The 22,348-nt window shown below is 33.9% G+C and overlaps 1 protein-coding gene across 5 annotated transcripts in view; it reads left to right on the plus strand.

Moving 5' to 3' along the window:
- CTNNA3 (catenin alpha 3) overlaps positions 1 to 22,348 on the plus strand; it is a 1,703,691-nt gene that overhangs the window by 1,629,248 nt on the left and 52,095 nt on the right. For 4 of the 5 annotated variants that reach the window (XM_073240981.1, XM_073240979.1, XM_073240980.1 and 1 more), the window contains 2 exons: positions 10,478 to 10,583; positions 19,053 to 19,187. In XM_073240981.1, the coding sequence (XP_073097082.1) occupies positions 10,478 to 10,583; positions 19,053 to 19,187 (241 nt within the window). The remainder of the gene's footprint in view (positions 1 to 10,477; positions 10,584 to 19,052; positions 19,188 to 22,348) is intronic. The other variant, XM_073240982.1, reaches the window with a different exon arrangement.

Consider the following 22,348-nt stretch of genomic DNA (forward strand, 5'->3'; position numbering starts at 1 on the left):
AGAAGCAGTGAGAATCAGCATCCACACAACTACTAACTTTATTTTCCCCTCTAGGCTGATGCAAGACTTTCTTTGCCATCAGGAAAGTAAATGAGGGTGACAATGTGTCTTAGCCATCGATGTTCTTTAGATTTGATATTAAAAAAACATTAATTTACTCAAAAATTGGGCTGAGGTCTAGAAAAATCTACCTATGCACCATGATTTTCACATGTGTTAGGGTTCTCAAATAAACTTAATGGCTTCATTATTGGTTCTGAAAAACGTCTGATGTTCAATCCTGGGCCCCCACCACTAGGCTACATCTCTCTCTGTACCAAAAGTTAAAACTCCAGGTAATAGGGAAAAAACAACTGTGACTTTTCTTTCCCCCAGATGTATCTGTTTTTAGCCCTAAATAGAGTGAAAAAGAAACAAGAAAAAAGAAAAAAAGAAAGAGAAATGTCAGGTTGCTGATAAAAGAAATTCAAAGAGGTTATTTCATAAACTTGGGATTGGTCAGATAGAGAATGATGGTTTAATAGCACTCAGAACAATGACAAGGAATCTCTTGTTCTTGAGTATTTCTTCATAATATATGAAATATTCCACTAATTCAGAGCTATTCATTGAATTTCTATGCTTCAAGATGCATTCTGACGGAAAACCTTTGATGATGCTTCCAACTACATGATTGATTGACTGATTGATTGATTGATTGATTTTTTGAGAGGGCATCTCTCATATTTATTGATCAAATGGTTGTTAACAACAATAAAATTCTGTATAGGGAGGTCAATGCTCAATGCACAATCATTAATCCATCTCAAGCCTAATTCTCGTCAGTCTCCAATCTTCTGAAGCATAACGAACAAGTTCTTACATGCTGAACGAATTCTTACATAGTGAATAAATTCTTACATGGTGAACAGTACAAGGGCATTCATCACAGAAACTTTTGGTTTTGATCACGCATTATGAACTATAAACAATCAGGTCAAATATGAATATTTGTTTGATTTTTATACTTGATTTATATGTGGATCCCATGTTTCTCCCTTTCTTCTTATTATTATTTTTATTTTTAATAAAATGCTGAAGTGGTAGGTAGATGCAAGATAAAGGTAGAAAACATAGTTTAGTGCTGTAAGAGGGCAAATGTAGATGATCAGGTGTGTGCCTATGGACTAAGTACTAATCCAAGCTAGACAAGGGCAGCAAAACATCCACGGATGCAGAAGATTTCTCTCAAAACAGGGGGGATGAGGTTCTGAGCCTCACCTCTGTTGATCCCCAATTTCTCACCTGATGGCCCCCCTGCGACTGTGCCTGTCTTAGGTTGTTCCTCCCTTGAGGAATCTTACCCGTCTCTGGCTAACCAGTCATCTTCCGGGGCCATACAGGGAAATGTAAAGTTGGTAAGTGAGAGAGAAGCCATATTGTTTGAAAAGGTTAGCTTTTTACTTCTTTGCAGATTTATGCCCTGTGGCTTCTATGCTCAGCACTTGTCTCGAGGTATCTTTACCACCTGGAGGAATTATGATACTTGGTAAATTCGATATGAGGCACGAATTCTATTTAAGGATTGTAATTAGGAAGGAAGAAGAAAAGCTATAGAGGTAGCATATGGAAGAAAACATGGAAGGATTGATTATTTCTTTGACATATCTTCTTGTAGAGTACCTTAAGCATGTATAGGTTTTAAACTACTAACTAACTTGCGCTCACATATTAACATAATAGGAATACGGTGACGTAAACAAAGCAAATCTATAATTACCATCCATCTCCAGTGAAGCCAAGAAAACCATTTAGGCACCCTAGGCATTTGTGAAAATTTGTCTATGATATGATGGATATTGTCCAACTGTACATGAACAGTCTGAGAGAAATCAGACAAATTAAAACAACCCATTTCTGGAATCTGTTCACATCCCATATGTTCTTTTAACCGTAGATAGTCTATAGTCATAAGATTTTGGAGCGCTACAACTTGCACCCCTCCCAACTCCTGGTTGAGTTCCAACAGTACAGATCTGGTCAAATTCGTTGTCTCACTGTATGCACATGCCAGCCTAGACATCTCCCTCTTCATTCCAATGACAAGTCCAGGAAATGGTGGGGTGGATGCAGCCACAACCGCAGCATCGTCCGGATCCCTGTGGAGGCTTTTTGATGATCATCCCCCGGCACAAGCCCTCCAGAGAGTGTTGATGCCAGAAGCTCCTCCTCATATCATATCTTAGTTCATTTTCTGGGTAGCCAAGCTAGGCCTTGATCTTCTGCATAGAAACAAACAGACCCTTTGCCCTCTATACCACTGTGTAGAACTCATTGGAGGTCAGCACACAGGAACTGCTTTTTTTTTTTTTTTTTTTTTATTAAGAGAAAGGAATATTATCAGAAAAGAGTACCTCCATAGCTGATCATCTGACACCCTTTAAGTGATCAACATTAAGGATATTTAAAGCATGTGTTGATCTTTGATTTACCAATAGTTTTATCCTATCAAGGAGTAATACCCCTTTTCTTTCTTTCTTTCTTTTTTTTTTTTAATCTTTAATCTACACTTACATGAAGAATACTACGTTTACTATGCTCTCCCCTATATCAGGTCCCCCCTAAAAACTACATTACGGTTACTGTCCATCAGCTTAGCAAAATGTTGTAGAATCACTGCTTGTCCTCTCTGTGTTGTACAACCCACCCTCCCCTTTCTCCCTCCCCCTCATGCATGCTAATCTTAATACCCCCTTCTTCTTCCCCCCCCCTTATCCCTTCCTGCCCACCCATCTTCCCCAGTTCCTTTCCCTTTGGTACCTGTTAGTCCATTTTTGGGTTCTGTAATTCCACTGCTGTTTTGTTCCTTCAGTTTTTCCTTTCTTCTTATACTCCTCAGATGAGTGAAATCATTTGGTATTTCTCTTTCTCTGCTTGGCTTATTTCACTGAGCATAATACTCTCCAGCTCCATCCATGTTGCTGCAAATGGTTGGATTTTTCCACTTCTTATGGCTGAGTAGTATTCCATTGTGTATATGTACCACCTCTTCTTTATCCATTCATCTACTGATGGACGTTTAGGTTGCTTCCAATTCTTGGCTAGTGTAAATAGTGCTGCGATAAACATAGGGGTGCATCTGTCTTTCTCAAACTTGATTGCTGCGTTCTTAGGGTAAATTCCTAGGAGTGGAATTCCTGGGTCAAATGGTAAGTCTGTTTTGAGCATTTTGATGAACCTCCATACTGCTTTCCACAATGGTTGAACTAATTTACATTCCCACCAGCAGTGTAGGAGGGTTCCCCTTTCTCCACAGCCTCACCAACATTTGTTGTTGTTTGTCTTTCGGATGGCAGCTATCTTTACTGGTGTGAGGTGATACCTCATTGTAGTTTTAATTTGCATTTCTCTGATAATTAGCGATTTGGAGCATCTTTTCATGTGTCTCTTGGCCATCTGTATTTCTTTTTTAGAGAACTGTCTGTTCAGTTCCTCTGCCCATTTTTTAATTGGGTTGTTTGTTTTTTGTTTGTTGAGGCGTGTGAGTTCTTTATATATTCTGGACGTCAAGCCTTTATCGAATCTGTCATTTTCAAATATATTCTCCCATACTGTAGGGTTCCTTTTTGTTCTATTGATGGTGTCTTTCACTGTACAGAAGCTTTTCAGCTTAATGTAGTCCCACTTGCTCATTTTTGCTGTTGTTTTCCTTGCCTGGGGAGATATGTTCAAGAAGAGGTCACTCATGTTTATGTCTGAGAGGTTTTTGCCTATGTTTTTTTCCAAGAGTTTAATGGTTTCATGACTTACATTCAGGTCTTTGATCCATTTTGAGTTTACCTTTGTATATGGGGTTAGACAATGGTCCAGTTTCATTCTCCTACATGTAGCTGTCCAGTTTTGCCAGCACCATCTGTTGAAGAGACTGTCATTTTGCCATTGTATGTCCATGGCTCCTTTATCAAATATTAATTGACCATATATGTTTGGATTAATTTCTGGAGTCTGTAATCTGTTCCACTGGTCTGTGGCTCTGTTCTTGTGCCAGTACCAAATTGTCTTGATTACTATGGCTTTAACTACATAATTTTTAAAAATTGGCTCTGAAAGTACAAATGACTTAAACTCTGCTTTTAAATTTAGATCAATTGGTACTCATTTATCTTGGAGAAAAGTTAAGGAACTTCAAGTTTCTAAGCTTTTATTTCTTGTTTATAGAGTGAAGATAATAGATAGATTCTAGGCATAACATGAGCCTGTAAGACTGCATACATTGTGATAAGCATGTTAAGGGAGCATCCTTGATATGCAGTGACAACTCTTAAATTTGTGCAGGGAACAGCCTGCACTACACTGCAGAAATTCTGGATATGAGAACTGAGAGACAAACTGAGCAATTTTCTATGCTCCCTGGAACACAGGAAGCACACAAAATCTTTGTTGTTAGGTGTGCTTTCAGTGTAAAATTCCACAGAAAAAAATAGTTAAATGTTCACACTTAGGAAAAACTGAAGAAGGTGTCTATCTGTTTTACTAAAGACAAAAATAAAAATACCTGACTGGCTGACCTCTTCTTTGCTTACAACCGAAAAACAAACTTTGCAAGGAAATCCTTCGTTCTATTTCTACTTCTGCTTCTACCTAGGTATTTAGTGGTTTTGGCCCTAAGAGATACTTCCTGAAATCTTTCTCTAAGTATCATAGTCTATTTAGAATTTGATACACTAACAGGTAGAGAGTAGACTAGGGAATTTGAAGGCTGAAGAACAGAGAGATGATTCACATCTCATATTTTTTTTAGAAAAATAGTTTTGGCTTTAAGGAAGGAATTTTCTACTTCCTCTACACACCTCATTAACACCCAGACAAAAATAAGGACAGCAGCAACAGTATTAGTGTCAATAATAACGAAAAGTATCCTCCCCAGGCTGATCCTCCGAGGGTCTCTAAAACAAGCCCTACCCCTGCTTCATAAACAAGTACAACATTGAACATGAAAGATGATTGTCACTATACACAAAGTAAAATTTATGTAGTTTTTATTTTTAATAATAGACCATCTACAGTGTAAACATTTCAAAACAAAAAATAGAATTGGTCTTCTGCCCAGGAACAGTATATGTCTTATAATTTCAGTTGTATTGGGGAAGAGCCCTGGTACTTCCCAAATTTTTCCCATACTTGTGACACCAAAATTCCCTTCACAGGAAACACACACTTCTGGTGCTAAAATGAAAAAAAAAAAAAAAGAAGATACAGGAGTTTAGCACATGTGGGAGTAAGTGCAGAGATAATACTGTGAATTTATAAAAGCCTGTTTTGTTTTCTTCCTGTGGCCAAACAGAACACATTTCCCAGCCCTCTTTAGAGTTAACACTAGTCTGTGTGTCTGGATTCTACGGATCCAGCAGAGGGCTGTGTGATGTCTTAGGGGACAGGTTATCTTGTAGCTAGAAGGTCCCCAGGTTCTTAAATAGTATATACAGCCCACCACTCCACAATCCACCTTGATGTGGGAAAGGAATACGTTGTATTGGGCTAAGCCACTAAGATATTTTGATGTTGTTATAGCATTTAGGCTAATCTGAAAACTATGGAACAAGAGGAGCAGAAATGAAAAAGTATATATACAGTGCTCAGATAGTATTTTCCTTCTTTCATGGGGCAACAACAGTTTTTTCAGACTTGAATCCCAAAAGCTCCTCAGGATTCTAATTATTCAGGATGATTGTTAGCTGATGACACTCACTGACTGTCCAAGAACTGTTACAGGTCCTCAGAACTTGAGAGAGACCGACACTTGACAAGAGAAAGTAACATCCAGAGGGAGAGAAGAACCTAATGAAAGTTTCATGTTTGACTAGTAGGAAAGCAATGTGACTTTGCTTGAGTTCAGTACCTCTGTCTTTATCTCATCATTTTCAGTGCCTTCCATGATAATTACCCCTTCCTTTTGTATATAAAGTCAGAATTACAAGTGAGAGAGTTCGGATGGTACCAATGCAGAACTAAATCATTATCTACAGTTTATAAAGTTTATACTGTCAAAAGATTGGTCACAAATTGTAACTACTTATAAGGAGCTAAAGAGCAACCTTGAACAACACAATGACTAGAGACACACAGAATTTATGGGTATATATATTTTCTATTTTTCTCTTCTTATAAAAGGATGTTATGGACAAGGTTATACAGAGTTATATTGTCAGCAGGTATAAGAAGGAACTCAATTTAGTCACATCAGTTAATAAACTGTAGTTTTTAAATAGTCAAAAGGTAAATTTTTATAAAATATCATTATTTGTTAAAGGATAAAGGAAAGCAAAATTTAACTTTTACTGAGCAACTAATATGTGCAAAATAGTGTGTAAAATATATGATTTTATGAATCCTTACCATATGAAAATAAGCTTAGTCAAACTGTCATTTACCCAAGACTATATGACTAATAACTGACAGTACTGGGATGCAGACAAAATGTACTTCTTGCGTACATATTCATCTTATTCCACTTTATTGCTTCACTAAATTTCATTATTAGAATTAAATAAAATAACTAGGTCTAAAGCTAAAATTCTCAGATAAAAGTTCTATTTGTTATATTATAAATGAACAAAATGCAGTCTCCCATCTAGCATGGCTGTGCAGTGGCTGAATGTGAGTTTTGTGTTTAGAATTAATGAGAGGAGACAGAGGAAGGGTGCTGGGTTAAAAGCGGAGAAAAATAATACTATTTCAAGAAAGAAATCTCAGGACTATAGGGTCTGGGTATTGGTACTATTACTGGTATCATTTCAACCATCTGCCATGATTCCAAAAACCTATGTCATGTAGCATACTTTAATTTTGTTTGGGCTGGGAAACATATATGGGTTGGATTCTCTGAGGCTGTGCTATGAGAGTAAGTCACTGTTGATGAGCTCTCAACCACCTAGTGCCTAACCCTCATTTTTGCTCTCTATTGTACTCATGGTAACTCCCATCCATGTCTGAATAAATCTTTTTAGTATTTTTCCCTTTATTTATCTATTTTTATTATATTTGTTTTTTTATTGAGGTATAATTGACTTGTATGTTCAAAGTATATAATGAAATAATTTGATACCTGTGTATATTGCAAAATGATCATCACAATAAGTCGTTAAAACCTAAAATTAATATTTTAATTTTATCTTTGTGTGTTTTATTGGAAACAGTATAGGATAGTCATTAAAAGCAGGTTCTGTAGTCAGATTGCCTGAGTTCAAATTCCATCTCCAATACTTACTAGCTGTGTAACTTGATAAAAGACATATTTAACATTTCTGTTCCTCAGTCTCCCTATCTGTGAGATGAGGTTAATTATAATTCTAAACACATAGGGCTATTATAATGACAAATTACTTTGTATATGCAATAGTGCCTAGTACATAGAAAATGCTCACTGTGTTAACTCTTACTATGGAACAAAATATGCTATCACAGTTTTGTGTTCATCTATCAAGTAAACCACAATGTCATGGGACTTACTGTATATAAAAATCAAAGCAAAAGAGGATTAAAGGGAAATTTGGTCTTCGTTATCAAAGACTGAGGGGTTACAAAGTACCAAATATATAATTCAGTTTTTTGTTTGTTTTTAGTCTCAGAAAATATCAAATCATTTCATAGATATTCTCTGTCTCTTAAAAGACAAAATACGCCCATGAATCTATTTGATTATTTTCTATTCTTAAGCAAGATCCCTAGTTAGTTGAGTTGATGAATGTATCATCTTTTTTCTTGAGTTAATCAAAAGAGAAAGAGAAGAGAAAGCAGAAAGAAGGGAAGGGCAGATGCCAGAAAAGGGGTGAGGACAGAGAGAGGAAGTCAAGGCTGTGGCAGTGTCAAAGATGGCTGAGAGGTTTGTGTTGCACCAGTAAATTAAGTTCCAAGTGATCCCTATTACTTGCCTAATAAAATTTTCCATGGCTCGACATACTGGGTTATTGCAACCTTTCCCATTATATCTTCTAACCTATAATTTAATGATTAATTGGCAGATTCTGTACTCCAGAGTTCTCTATCTGCCCTCCTTTCTGGGGAAATAGATAACTATTGTAATCACTACTTATTAAATATTTCTGACCTCTGGGTTCTTTAAAATATTTCTGAGGTCTATCCCATCTGCCACTAGCATGTTTCTCTGTAGGATCCAGACTCAGTGATTGCAGACACAGTTTACTGACAGGAGATCCTGAGAACCCATAATGAAAATGAAGGCAGCAAAACACCTTTGAATGCATTTCCCAATTTAAAAAGCCTTCATTACATAGGACACTTCAGGCCAAGAATGTTAAAAATTTATCATAGTTTCAGTAATTGCAGCTTCCTCTGGAAACTTGGCATGATGTGGACTCATTTGTAAAATGTGTATTTTGTTTGGCATTCAGTAGGAAACTTGCCAGACAATACATTTAATTAGGAACATGAAGAAGAGAATAACTGTGGTCTGTCATAATGTATTATCATTACTTTTAAGTTCTATATGTGTTTAAGATGGGGTCCCATATCAAGGTATGTATTTAAAGTTAAAGGCAATCCCCTTTCATCAGCCCAGGGTTTTTATATGGGGAAATATATTATTTTGAAGGGAAAGGTACATTAGCTGCATGTTTTAGTTATAACTCTTTATCTATTGTTTAAACTGAGAGTGTTAGCTACTCTCCTAAGAAACCACCTTTGTCCATTGTTTAAGACCTTGAAAATTGATGCATTGCCTTTTGGGGGCTTAGACAGCTTTATTTAAGTGTAACTTTCTCTGGAGATGCATAGCAATAATGAAATGCACTGCCTTTCTGGAACATAACCATGTACATAACATCTAGTTCTGCCTGATGCATAAAGTAAATTTGATTAGAGTGACTCAAATATTATAATAATTAACGTTGATTTTAAAAATATTTCCAAGCAACCGATGTCAGCATATTCAGAGAGGAGAGGTATAATAACCATATTCTGAGGCCAGGTTTTCATTGTGTCAGACATGCTACTACCTTTCTTCAGGAAAACTTGCTTATAATGAATTTGAAAAGCACCATGGAAAAAGTACAATGGAAAAGACTTTTTGGCACATAGGGTGCACATGTTTTGGTATTCACATTTTCTGGTATAGAACTCTGATCATTTACTTTTTTGTGAGTCCTGTCTTTCATCAACTACATAGTGATGGTGTCCTTAGTGAACAGAGATTTTCCTCTAATAATAAATCTTATTAGATTTAGCTTTAGAGCGTCTGTCCGCAAGACCAGAGCAAAGTGTAAATAAGACATGAGAAAGATTGTTTTCATTCCCTTTCTCTTCTAACTCCACTGTATTTTGTTCCCTCAAAATTTTCCTTTTCTTTCCTTCCATCTCCCTCACTCTCCTTGCTCCCCTTAAAGCATCAAAACAATTGCTTTAGTGAGTGATTCCTTCGGTGTCTCATTCTCTGCTAGGGACAAGGAGCAGAAACCAACTAATTAGGACAGTTAGTGTGTGATGCTCAGTAGAGAGAAAGGAATTGGACATAAGGAAATAAGGAAAGGAGTGGTTTTAGGTGTATGGAATGGTTGCACTCATTCAGGTATTGTTCATTTATTTTTCAAGAAAGAGAAGATAAAAATACCTCCTTATATTATCCCACTCCAATAAAGTGAGAAGTGTGCATCTTTCTTCTTACTTACCTTGCAAAATTCCTAAACAAACCTAACTTTTATTCCATGGCATTAAGGACTAAAATTATTCTAAAGAAACAGAAAACAACAACTGCTTGTTTTATAAATGCTTAAAGCTTTAAACAAAATGCTTTAAAAAAATTTTTAACTTTGTTTAAAGCAGTGTTCTGAGTACTTTGTAGATATTAACTCATGTAATCCTTAGAATGAATTCATATGGTGGATGCTCCTATTACTACGAAGGAACCTGGGGCACAGTAGATATTTTGCCTGACTTACACAAATAGTAAGAATTGATCTGTTTGGGGGAAAGAGTCCAAGACAGTCAGTGTGACTCCAGATTCAGACTCAACTACTATGGTATTACTGTGAATTTATTTTCGAGAAGAGATAATATGATAAAAACAAAATGCAATTAATCAAAAGACTGTAAAAAAGGATTAAAAAGAGAAAGACCAAAAATAGATCTGCTAATCAAAATGCATTGTTAAGTGTATATAATATCCAAAATCCATGTTTCTTTCTAGAAACAAGAAAATACCTTACATCCACTGGAAGTATCTCTAGGCTGAGGTTCAAGATAAAAAATACCTGGGAATGAAGATCCAATGCAGTCTATCTCCCTGACAGTATTTCCTGAATCTAAACACAAAAGGCCTTCTTTTATTTTTCATTTTCCATTTAATATTGGTGTCCAACTGAGGCTTATGAAGTATGTGAAGCCAATGGCCAGTACTTTGGGATACCAGTGTTTTGTGTGAGTGTGTGTATGTGTGTCTTTCAGCATGAAGCACTACAACTAACATTTATTCTTTTACTTTAAGGGGCAAAGGACCACTAAAGCATACAACCGATGTGATCTATGCAGCTAAAATGATATCGGAATCTGGATCAAGGATGGATGTTCTTGCTCGGCAGATTGCCAACCAAGTGAGTTCTCTACAAACAGACATGGTGAAAGTCCATTCTAGTTGCTCTCTGCCATGTATTGGGTTTGTACTCCCCTGGATCAGTTTTCCCTAAATTATTATTTAATTATTTTTAAAATTTTTACTGCATAATTAATATGCAAGTAGTGGACAATTCATTCTAAGGACACAATTATTTCTTAGGGCTTTATTACCATTATTTAGGGCTTGGTTATTTCTTAGGTGTGTGAGCTTCAAATATATTCAAATTGTTTTAAATATCAGCTTTTTTAGTTTTAGATCTACTCTAATTATTAATTGGCTGTGATACCTGATGTTAGTATTTATTTTTCCTTGATACTTTAGATTTTTTATTTTTTGCTCTTCAAAATCAATACCTTTCAAAATTCTACTATGTTAGGTAGTCTTTGTCACCAACATATTGTGGCATTCTGTATAAAATTGAAAGGCAAATAGTAATTAATAGAATACTAAAGTGAAGATATAAAATGTAGCAAGTATATAATCCTTACAGAGATTGATGTTAAAAGTTTATAAACACTTGGTTTCCTTTTTTTAGATTTCTCCCCTCTCTATTCCAATTTTCTGGGCAGCAGCTACTTTATTAGTTACCTTTTGCTTAACTTTAATTGAAAAATATGTCAATTTCTTTAGTTAATGTACTAGAAATTCAATTAATATTTCAGACTGAGATATAGTATTACTTTGCAGGTTTTATATTATTCAACTTCACAATATATATTTATCTCCCTTTGGGGAATAAAACATTTTTCTTTTTGAATGTGCAACTATTTCATATTATTTATTGCTTATGTTCTTTGAGGGTAACTTTATTGGGCTACTTCTTATTATTTATTCTCTTTATCTTCTATTTCTTGAAACATCAAGAACATCCTCTTATTAGATATTATATTTGTGCCTACAAGAGAGGAGAAATAAATAAGGAGTAACAATAATAATAAATATTCCATAAATATACATATATTTTCAGTCACTTACTACTTTAAGCATTATAAACATTTTATTAGTATTTTTAGTATTTAGTACTTACAGTTAAAAATAAGCTTTATCCTAATATAACTCAAAATCAGGTATGGATAAATAAAGCTCAAATTCACACAAGGTTTTCTGTATTTTAGAATTTGATGACATTCACTTTTATGAGAGAGACTAAATAGTAGTAGAAACTATAATGCATTAGATAGAATTACATGTACTGATTATTTTAAAATATTTAATGCTCTCTCAAGGATGCTGCTTTTTATTTTGAAATGCACAGTTTTCAAAGTTCAAATAATTGTGTCAGTTTTAAGTGTTTTTGTTTCTTATACTGTTATTTTTTAATTGTATCAGTTCACTTTGAAGTAAGTAGTTTTATAACATAGACTTATTAAATTATGTCATTGTTTTTAGCATTATTCAAATTGTATGGGAGAAAGTAAGAGTATTGCCTCATTTCCGTATAACTTTTACATTTTAAGAGAAGCATAAAGAATCAGTCACTGGCTATGTAGAATTATGGATGATTCTCTTTGGCCTTTTCCACTTCACACAGTGGAATAGTTTCAAATAAATTACTTTCATTCTGAATATAGAGAGTTATAAAGAATCAAAATTGAGAATAAAGAAAGTGACTCTTGTTAGTGATCCCCTGCGGAGATTGTCTCTGACTGTGTTTTTTATATTGTTTGATAAATTTAACATTAACAATTTTTAGACAGAAAATAGTATCTGAACTTAATTGTGGAATAAAATGAATAATATAAGCAAAGAGATTTTCATGGTGTCTATGTATATTATGAAACAAATCTGCCAGAACATTCATTAATTTCTATTTTAAACAATCTAATTAGTTCCAAAAATTTTAGTAATTTTATGATTCTTCCTAAGTCTATGCTTTATGAAAGTGTCAGAAGGTCAAACATCAACCCAATTTCCAATTCTACCTAACATGGATTTGTGATATATATATTTGTATATATAATAGTCTAACACACATATGTATGATAAATTTAGTTTCATTTTATAATTTCAAAGTCAAAGTTCGTATGAGAGAGACTGAAATGAAATCCGACTGATTGAAGCTTCCAATTCTCTAATTATGCCTTCCTAGACATCCTTTGCTTTTTACCAACCTTCTTCCCTGGCTTGCTTGTTTGCACATATGTTTATTGTATGTAACCATGTACAATTCACTACACTGGCATTAGCTTGCCATTAGCTAGCTAGGAAGAGATGAACTAAAACTTTCTGTTTTGACGTCCAGAACCCTAATGTAAGCTTACTTGTCCTGATCACCCAACATCTCTTGGGCTTTGAAAGTGTCTTGAGATAGTGTGATAGATTATTCATGCCATCCAACACCATATTGTTCAGGTCCTCTAGAACTCTGTCACTGATCTTATCTCTAGTAGAAATCATATTCTTAAAGGACAGGATGTTGTTAGCTATCATATTTCTTAAACATCTTCCTCATGACAGAGAGAAGGACCAGTTAGAGAAGTATTACTCTTACAAATCTGATTTCAGACTCTTAGTACACCACTCTATCTGTTCCTTGACTCTGCACTATAATTCACTATGTTAAGCAGATATTCTAAATTAGATGAACTGGATACACCTCACAAGTAGAAATAACACAAAGGAAGATTTCAATTAGTTAGAGAAGCAGTATACCCCAAATAGGAAAGAGATGAATATGATCCAAAATAAAATTAATATATGCTTTTTCACAAGGAGAGACAAAATTAGACTTCTTGACTCCTGGGTGGTGTGTCTGAAGCCAAATATTCCTAATAGAAAATTGCAGTTTTGGGAAAGCAGATATCCAGATTATTAGCAGGGTTCTCCCACCTAATCAGAACACAATTAAAATAAATTTTTATTGTTAAATACATTGAAAGCCAATGCTAATTCAAGAAAAAATAACATTTAAAAGACAAGATAAATAATTATAAGCCAAATCATACAAAATGCATTCATCTATGAGCAAAACAACCTACAAGGGTAATTTATATTGATATTTTGACAAAATATCATCAGTGGCTAGCTTCATTTGAATTGTTTTCCTGCCGACGTTATAAGAGGCAAAAATGTACTGTATTAAGACTATACTGAAAAGAAACTTCTGAAGCATTCATTACATCATTCTAACATGTCTCAAGGTTATAATTTCTAGATATAGCTTGTGACAGTATTTGTATCTTGATATCATTATCTATCTGCAAATTATTTTGAGCAGAGATATTGTTACCTAGATTTGTTCTCCAGATTAATGAAGCTTTACTTTATACACAAATGCGTAACAGTTTCTCAGGAATTAAATAGGAATAGATACTGAAGTATTTGGTCTATTTGCATCCTTGACAAAATGGTGTCCTTTTTAAAGGCATGCTGTTTTACTGTTTTTCCTCTTTATTGGATCCTTGAAACGAAGCCTTAAATGCTTTGATGATGATTATAAATATTTAGGTTTATTTCATGTGTGCAAAACTATGTCCCTAGAGATATCTTTCTCTATTCTGTGTTTTAGCTTGCTTGCTAAAGAGCAGCAATGATAGGCATAGCAAAGAATAAAAATGTTCCAAGTATGCTGAGATTTCTAGTTATAATCTCATATTAATGACTGACCGGATTTAACAGAAGGAAGAAAGGAAGAAAACACTATTCATTGAGATGGTTAATAGAAGAGAAACATAGATTTTATAGTGGGCAAGATGGATTATAAGATAGTTGAGGGTTATGTTTTGAGTGTGAAATGTTGATGGGACAATGAAATAAGCTGGGCAAATTAACTGTATGGCAGATCTTTTGAAGACAGGGCTGGGTGACAGAGATTTAACAATTTGTATTTTGTGATAGAAGCCAGAGCAGCATGTACTATTGTCCAAGAGGAAGGTGACAGTGAAAATATGCCCAAGAATGAAGACTGAGAACACCAACAGGACAGCATTGAAATGTTTTTAGAAGACACAGTCATGAAGAAGAGAGAGATGGGATCACAGGGTTGGGAGAAGGTTTTTGTTTTGAGGAACTTTATGTTGATGCATTCAAGGATAGAAAAAGGAGGCATGGAAAGTACAAGAAAGATGGGATCATTGGTGATCTGTGACCCTGAGGAAGGTGAAATGAGACAGCCTCTAGGTCGGACTACAAGTGGAGCAATGAGCCCTGAGGGAAGGTAAAGGTCATTGACCCAGAGTGCTTTTGCTATCACTAATTGCTTGAAATTTCTATTCTAGAAATTCACAGTGACACCTAATACATTCCATTAACAAACTTTGCCAGCTTAACAGAATTTAAACTGCTGTCTGTAATTGCAAAAGTCATTTTAAATGTGTCTTAAATAAAGTTTATACTCCAATATGGACAAAAGATAGCTAAGCTTATGGAATAAACGTCTTTAAAAGTATTCACTTTGCTAATTCACCCTTAAAATTTAAAATGAAAGGTAGTAAATGATTTTTACTTTTCCTCTCATTGCTAAATGATGTATTCTGTACTGGTACCAAGCATCTTACTAAACGAATGAAAACTAGTTTAACATGACAAAACCACTTAGGCTGACAGGCCGTCTGCTTGCCTGTACTAAGTGTTCCAGTGGTTATAAAACCTAAATAAAAAAAAATCCATGCATTAAAAAGCTAACCAGATGTCCTGGTCAACATCTCCTATCTTAATAAATTGGGAAATAATAACCAAAGTATGTTATGATACTGTACCACTTTATTTGCCTAAAAGTCTCTAACAGTGTTTAAAGTTATTTCTATGCAAATTTAATCTGGAGAAAAATATCAAGGGCATGAATGCTCTACAAATTTAGGGCCCTAACTTTTTTTTTATCACCCTCATGTAGAAATATTAAAGATAGGGAAAACAGTATTTGATAGTATAAAGGAGGTTTGGCACTAGTAGAAGAGAGCATTCATAAAGTGGGAATGATTTGTTCTCCTGATTCTGCTTCTAAGCAGCCAAAATCAATTCAGAGAGGCCTTCCAAATGTCAGTAGGAAAGAAGACTTTAATAAATTTTATAGTATGGAATTTACCAGTTAGTATGTTTTTCTACTTCAGTTATAAAACTGACTACCATCTTTAAGTGTAACCAAGATTCTCATCAATTCTGGAAATTGAGAGTAAATTTGGGGTCAAGCAACTTTTAATTTCAAAAGCTCAATTTGAAACTTTCTACTCATTTGACCCATTGTTTCCTTAAGAGAATCCTAGACAATTTTAGTATGGCCTTAAAAGAGTCCCTTGAAAGACACTATGTTATACTTAAACATGGGTAATTGCAACCTTAGTTATTGGTCAAGAATCTAATTATTAGTTTGCAAGTTTGACTTTACCAGAAGTTATGCAGTAGTGCTGGTCTTTAAGGAATAAATTCACATTAGTCCTGTGTACAATTTACAATTGAGAGTGTCACTTGAAAAAACCAATTTACAAATCAGAGCTGCAATTTACTGTTTTATTATATGAGATAAAACTAGCAGTAAGACTGATATTGTTACTAGACCTGAGAGGTAGGGTCTGCATGTGAGCTTGAATACTAACTCTACCATGTATTATTCGGACAAGTCAGTTAACACCTCTGCTCATGAAGTTGTGTGATTATTAAGAGTTAATATAGGTTAAACACCTAGAATGGTATATGACAGATAAAACAGTATGTATCAGAATTATCACTCAGTACATCCATAAGAAAAAAGAATAGGCAAGACAGTTAGTTGGAACAAAGAAAACCACCTGGTGAATGAAGCAGAGAAAACTAAATTCAAATCTTCAGACAAATCATATTTTCTATCCAAAACTTAGTTTCCAAATGTGCAAAATGATAATGATTAGACCTAAGTAAAGGGCACTTTACTAACTGAATTATGCACATACAGGACACATCACAGTGCCTGGCACATAGGAAATACTTAATAATGATCAATTTCCTTTTATGGCAAAACAATGAGATGACTAGCCTTTCATCATCATAGGTAATTCTAGATAACTAATTTTGGTTTCTGAAGAAAAATCTTGGAACTCTTCATTTTAAAACAGTGCTGGAGACAATGTTCCCATGAATTCTCTTTTTCCTTGAAACTGTGCAGCTTTTGTGATGAAAAATGCTCTTCCAATTCTCTTAAGTTACTGATTCAAAATAAAATACATTTGAAAGAAAATAAATATGGATTCAAATACTAACATAAGCTCTTCAATTCTGAGAAAATTGTGCTTTCTAAATTCCTGATTTTTCAACTGTAAATTGGGAAATCCTTTCCTCACCTTTCTTTTTTTCCTCTTCTTTCTCCTCCCCTTTTCCCTTTTTCTTTTTCTTTCTGTTCCCTTTCCTTCTTCTTAATTAGTTACAGTATAATCCTCTTGATAGGATTTGAGGGATGGCCCTTAACTTTTTTTAAATTTGATAAACATTTTTAATTTCAAGTTCTCTCTATCATGTTGTCTGATTGTCTCTCTGTCTGGTAATCATGTAGCTGTTTATCCATTCATATTTCCAAATCTACCTAGCAGATTGATAGTATTTTTGCAGAAGAATTGATTTTCCTGCTACCTTTGTTGATTAACTCTTGCTCAGGGCCACATGTGCTGGTCTTTAAGGAATAAATTCACATTAGTCCTGTGTACAATTTACAATTGAGAGTGTCACTTGAAAAAACCAATTTACAAATCAGAGCTGCAATTTACTGTTTTATTATATGAGATAAAACTAGCAGTAAGACTGATATTGTTACTAGACCTGAGAGGTAGGGTCTGCATGTGAGCTTGAATACTAACTCTACCATGTATTATTCGGACAAGTCAGTTAACACCTCTGCTCATGAAGTTGTGTGATTATTAAGAGTTAATATAGGTTAAACACCTAGAATGGTATATGACAGATAAAACAGTATGTATCAGAATTATCACTCGGTACATCCATAAGAAAAAAGAATAGGCAAGACAGTTAGTTGGAACAAAGAAAACCACCTGGTGAATGAAGCAGAGAAAACTAAATTCAAATCTTCAGACAAATCATATTTTCTATCCAAAACTTAGTTTCCAAATGTGCAAAATGATAATGATTAGACCTAAGTAAAGTGGCACTTTACTAACTGAATTATGCACATACAGGACACATCTCATCCACACATTCTGCAGCTATGTAAACTAGTCTATGTAGCAAATATAAAAGAGACTAAGATTATCAGGAATTTTCCGACAACCCTCCAGTTTATGAATTACTAGGTAAAAGCAGAAATTCATGGAATGCTTTTTATTCTTTCATCCTACTTTTTAATTTGCACTTAGATCATTAGAATTACAGCATTTATGATAATAACATTTTTATAATTATAGGAGCAATATGTATTTTAAGATATGTAAAATATGAAGAAAATTTTTTAGATTATTCATTGTATCATGTTTATCATTTTCATGTATTTCACAGAATGTTTTAAACACAAACACATTCACATGATTTGATTGAGAGATGAAATTCTAAACATTGCGAATTTTTACTTTCTAAATATTTTACCACATCTTTTGAACATATTATTTTATTGAGACTATTCTTCATCACATTGTGTAGATGGGAATTCTTATTTAATCTTTCCACTATTTTAGGACATTTTTTTCAAAATTTTGCTATTATAAGTAATGCTGCAGTGAATATTTTGCATGTAAATTACTGTCCATACTCCCATGTTTTATGGATTTCAAGTATTTAATGTATTTAAATTTATTTAAGTAGAATTAACTTACCAGGAATTTTTTTTAAATGATTATAATTACATAGGAGAAAGAGCACAAAGATTAAACCCTGACTGCAGATATTTACTGTGCTATGATGAAGCTCAAAGCTGACCTCCAGGAAGCTCCTTACAGAAGATAATATCATGTAGGAGACTATTTTTGGTAAAGAAATTTAATATGTCTCTAAAACATGTGCTGTTTTTTTTTTGGCTCCAGGTAGATCCACAGCTGTTATCTAAGGTGTAGGTGATTCCTTTTGTCTGTAATTACTTGCTAAAATTAATAGAATATAATGCATGTTTTGCTGAAGATTTTGTTTTTATGTCCCTGTAAATAACAAAGGAGAGTCAGTGCAGAATTATGGTTCCTGAGGAGCAAATTGAGGTGAAGGGAATAACTGCACTTAAAATACTTCTTTAGATTTACCTAAAAAAATGTAATCTGAAGGCTTCTAACCTTACCGTAAATTAAAAGCAATTACTTTATTCACCTTTTCATGTCCAGAAATTCCTTTACTATTTCTTTTGTCTTTGATGAAGTAACTTAAGTTGAAACATGAATAAACTCTTCTAACATTAGCAGCATAGAATCTACATGGGCTTGGTCTGAGAAACTGGACTCCATGAAAATAAAGTTGCTGACTTATAAGGTACCTGCAATGTTAATAGTTACTCTCTCTGACCTACTTACTATTTATTTTTCTATGTTTATGTTTTATGCATATTTAGTGTCCAGATCCATCATGCAAACAGGATTTGTTGGCATACCTGGAACAGATTAAATTCTACTCTCACCAGCTGAAAATCTGCAGTCAGGTTAAAGCTGAGATCCAGAACCTGGGGGGAGAACTCATCATGTCAGCTGTGAGTACTGCCCAGCACTCACACCATCACATGTAAAAAATGCCTGAAACAAAACAGCTACATCCCTCCACACCCCATCTAATCTTTTTGGTCTATGTAGCTTAAAACAAACTCAATTTGAGGGTATAAAATTGCATGAAATGAAGCCAGCAAGAAATCTTGCTGGATTTCCTAAAGAAATGTTAAGTCAGTACAATTTGTCTTTATTTATATTAGAGATTTTAGAGCAAATCAGGTTTGTAAGCTATTTGGATAAGAAATGGATGTTAATTTAGAGCATGGTTTTCTGACTTCCAAAAGGGTACAGATAAGACTCTGAATTGAATGAATCCTATAGGTTTTATAAAATAAATGCATAGGGATTGTAAATCAATTAAATAATCACTTTATTTATTTTCCCATTATTCATTCTATAGCCCAGAAATTCAGTTCTTGAAAACTGTTATTTTCATATGTAATTACAGAAGTGGGGTGTGATAGAATACAGATTTAGAGGAACTTTCATAAAGTTTTTGGTGACCCTGAATTTCAAACCACTATAAAATGACTGTGGTAAAAATAACATCTAACTTTTCTGCTCTTCTTTTAATAACAGTAGATCATTTCTCTAGAGCAGGTATGGTAATAAAATAATATTTGATATCTATATTGGATTCAGTTATCAGTGACTTTGAGAAGGACATGGACCAAGGTTATAAATTTAAGTTAAAGTGAAACACCATGCACATTCTAGGTAGTTATGTTAATGAGGACAAATTTTTTAAAATGATAGCAATATATTTATATAAAGTTGTAACATCTTGGACTTTTATAGCCTGATGTCAGACTTTTCCTCAGTGAACTAACATCTTAAAAAGAATGTAGTTGGGAAAATAAAACAAAGAACTACCACCACAGGTAGAGGGCAGGGAGCTAATCCTTATTGACTATCTGTCTCTTAACCATGTTTTATCTAATTTAACCTTCAAACAGCATGCTAAATAGATTGTTTATTTGCTTGTTTTATTTTCTTTAACTCTTGAAGAAAATGAAATTCAGAAAGCTTATGTAGCTTCCTCAAAGTCATGCTAGTAATGTCAGAACTGGGGTTTATTTTCAAAAGCCCATGCCTTCTCAGTTCAGGTGGACAACCTTGATTTTATGATTAAACTGAAGAGTACAAAAAAATAAGTGAATAATTGGGAAATTATGTTTGATTATTTATTAGAGATAAAAAAATTTAGCTTCCTCAATATACAAAATTGCAAACATAAACACAAACCAACACAACCTGTCTAATATTTGTGCTCGGTCCCTTTTCAAAGGAAAAGGTCTTTTAAGTAGTCACAATCTATACACAAAGAAACACATGTGGGTGTATGAATACATGCATGTATATGTACATGCATGTATACACACAGCATGCATATACATAATATACATTTAAAAATACTGTGTCTTTATTTTGGATTTTCATTTTTCTCATTTTACCTTATTCCACTTTAAATGTGAAAAAAAAAAATTATTTGTAGACCCAAGTCTATTTTCTCTTTGCTTTTGTCAGTTTCACACACTTACCATAATCCAGAAGGACTGAATCGATGTGAATTTTATTTTCTAATTATATATCACTTCTTTGTATTGTCTGAAATTAAGCTTTAAAAAAAATTGATAGTTCAGCCAATACATTACTGTTAAAATATATTAATGTTAATTATCCCTCCAAAATGCAATAATTTCTTCCAAGTGTACAAATAGAGTTTATATTCCTTCCTGTTTGGTATGATGATTAAAATTAATGAACTTTACATAGTATACAGATAGATTAGGCATGAGCCATTTAGAACCCGTGAATTATGATTTAAAAACTGAATCATTATATAAAATGAGGAATAACATTGCAAATCCAAAACTATTTTATCATCCTTTTGCCCACAATTTCCCATTAGAAAAAATAAATCTGTAAAAAGGAAGCATGCCATGCCCCCTTTGCATGCCTTACTGCCATCTGCTTGCACGTAGATCTTGAAAAGCTTTTAAAATATATTTCCTTTATGTGTGCCAGAGCACATATGCTTTAGTCTCTCGATGACCCTGAGTTCTTGTCTTGTCTTCTTTCTCTTTAAATTGAAAAGAAGCTCTAATCTAAGTCATCATTTTTCTAGGAGTTCTTGTGAAAAGTAACAAGCATGATTCTAAAGCAGGGTAACTCATTAAAAATTACAGAAATTTGTTATTCAAAACTACAGACTATTCAAAGTTCACTAAATCAAGTTTGTATTACAAAATCAGGTTCATGAAACATACTTTTAAATATTTTTGGTCAAAAAGATTAGGTATGAATAGAATACATTTCTGGAGTGAATGGGCAGAGTGCTTTTTGGGCCTGGAGTATTAATATTTAGGATAAAGAAGGTGAATTCATAGCATAAAGAAATTTAAAAGTCATTCTCATAATAGACCATTTAATTAAGATTATTCCCCACTCTTCCTTACATATATCTGCAAGCACCTATCCTTAAGTTACATGTTTCATTTATAAGGAAACCAAAGGGTAGTTAGTCCCAAACCCCAAATATAAATCGAGCATCCTCCCTGTGCCAGGCATCATACAACAGCTGGGGGACCCAAAGATGAATACATGATTCTTTCTTTAAGATGCTCAGATACATGAAAAATTAAGATACATAAGATACACCAAAACACATATAAATCACTCCAAAACAATATAATAAACTGTAATTGTGGTGTGCACAAAAACACATAGTAGCAAGTGAGGGAATAATTGATTCTACTGCTCTGGCAACTGGGCAAGGGGAAGCTCCAGAGGTGGCTTAACATTACGTTAGGCCTTGATTAATAAGTTTTAAAAATATATATACTTGTGATATTAGGAGAGAAAGAACTTGAGGTAAATGGCACAACTGAAGTAGAAAGAAAATAAGAAAAGATATGGAAATTTATGGAAGCAGCAAATAGTCTTGAGGAATTGGAAACAATACTTGGGACTGTTGTGTTGTGGGAGGGAGAGGGGGATGGAAGAAAAGCTGCAAAGCAAACGAGGGCCATTTCAGGAGGATCATTTATAACAGTTTAACTTTACCCTGTAGGCAACTGAGAGTAATTGAAAAATTTTAAGTGGATATAAACATATCTATGTATCTGAAAATTAATTCCTTTTG

This window comes from Manis javanica, chromosome 7 (genome assembly GCF_040802235.1).
Source record: "Manis javanica isolate MJ-LG chromosome 7, MJ_LKY, whole genome shotgun sequence".
NCBI classification, from domain to species: Eukaryota; Metazoa; Chordata; class Mammalia; order Pholidota; family Manidae; genus Manis; species Manis javanica.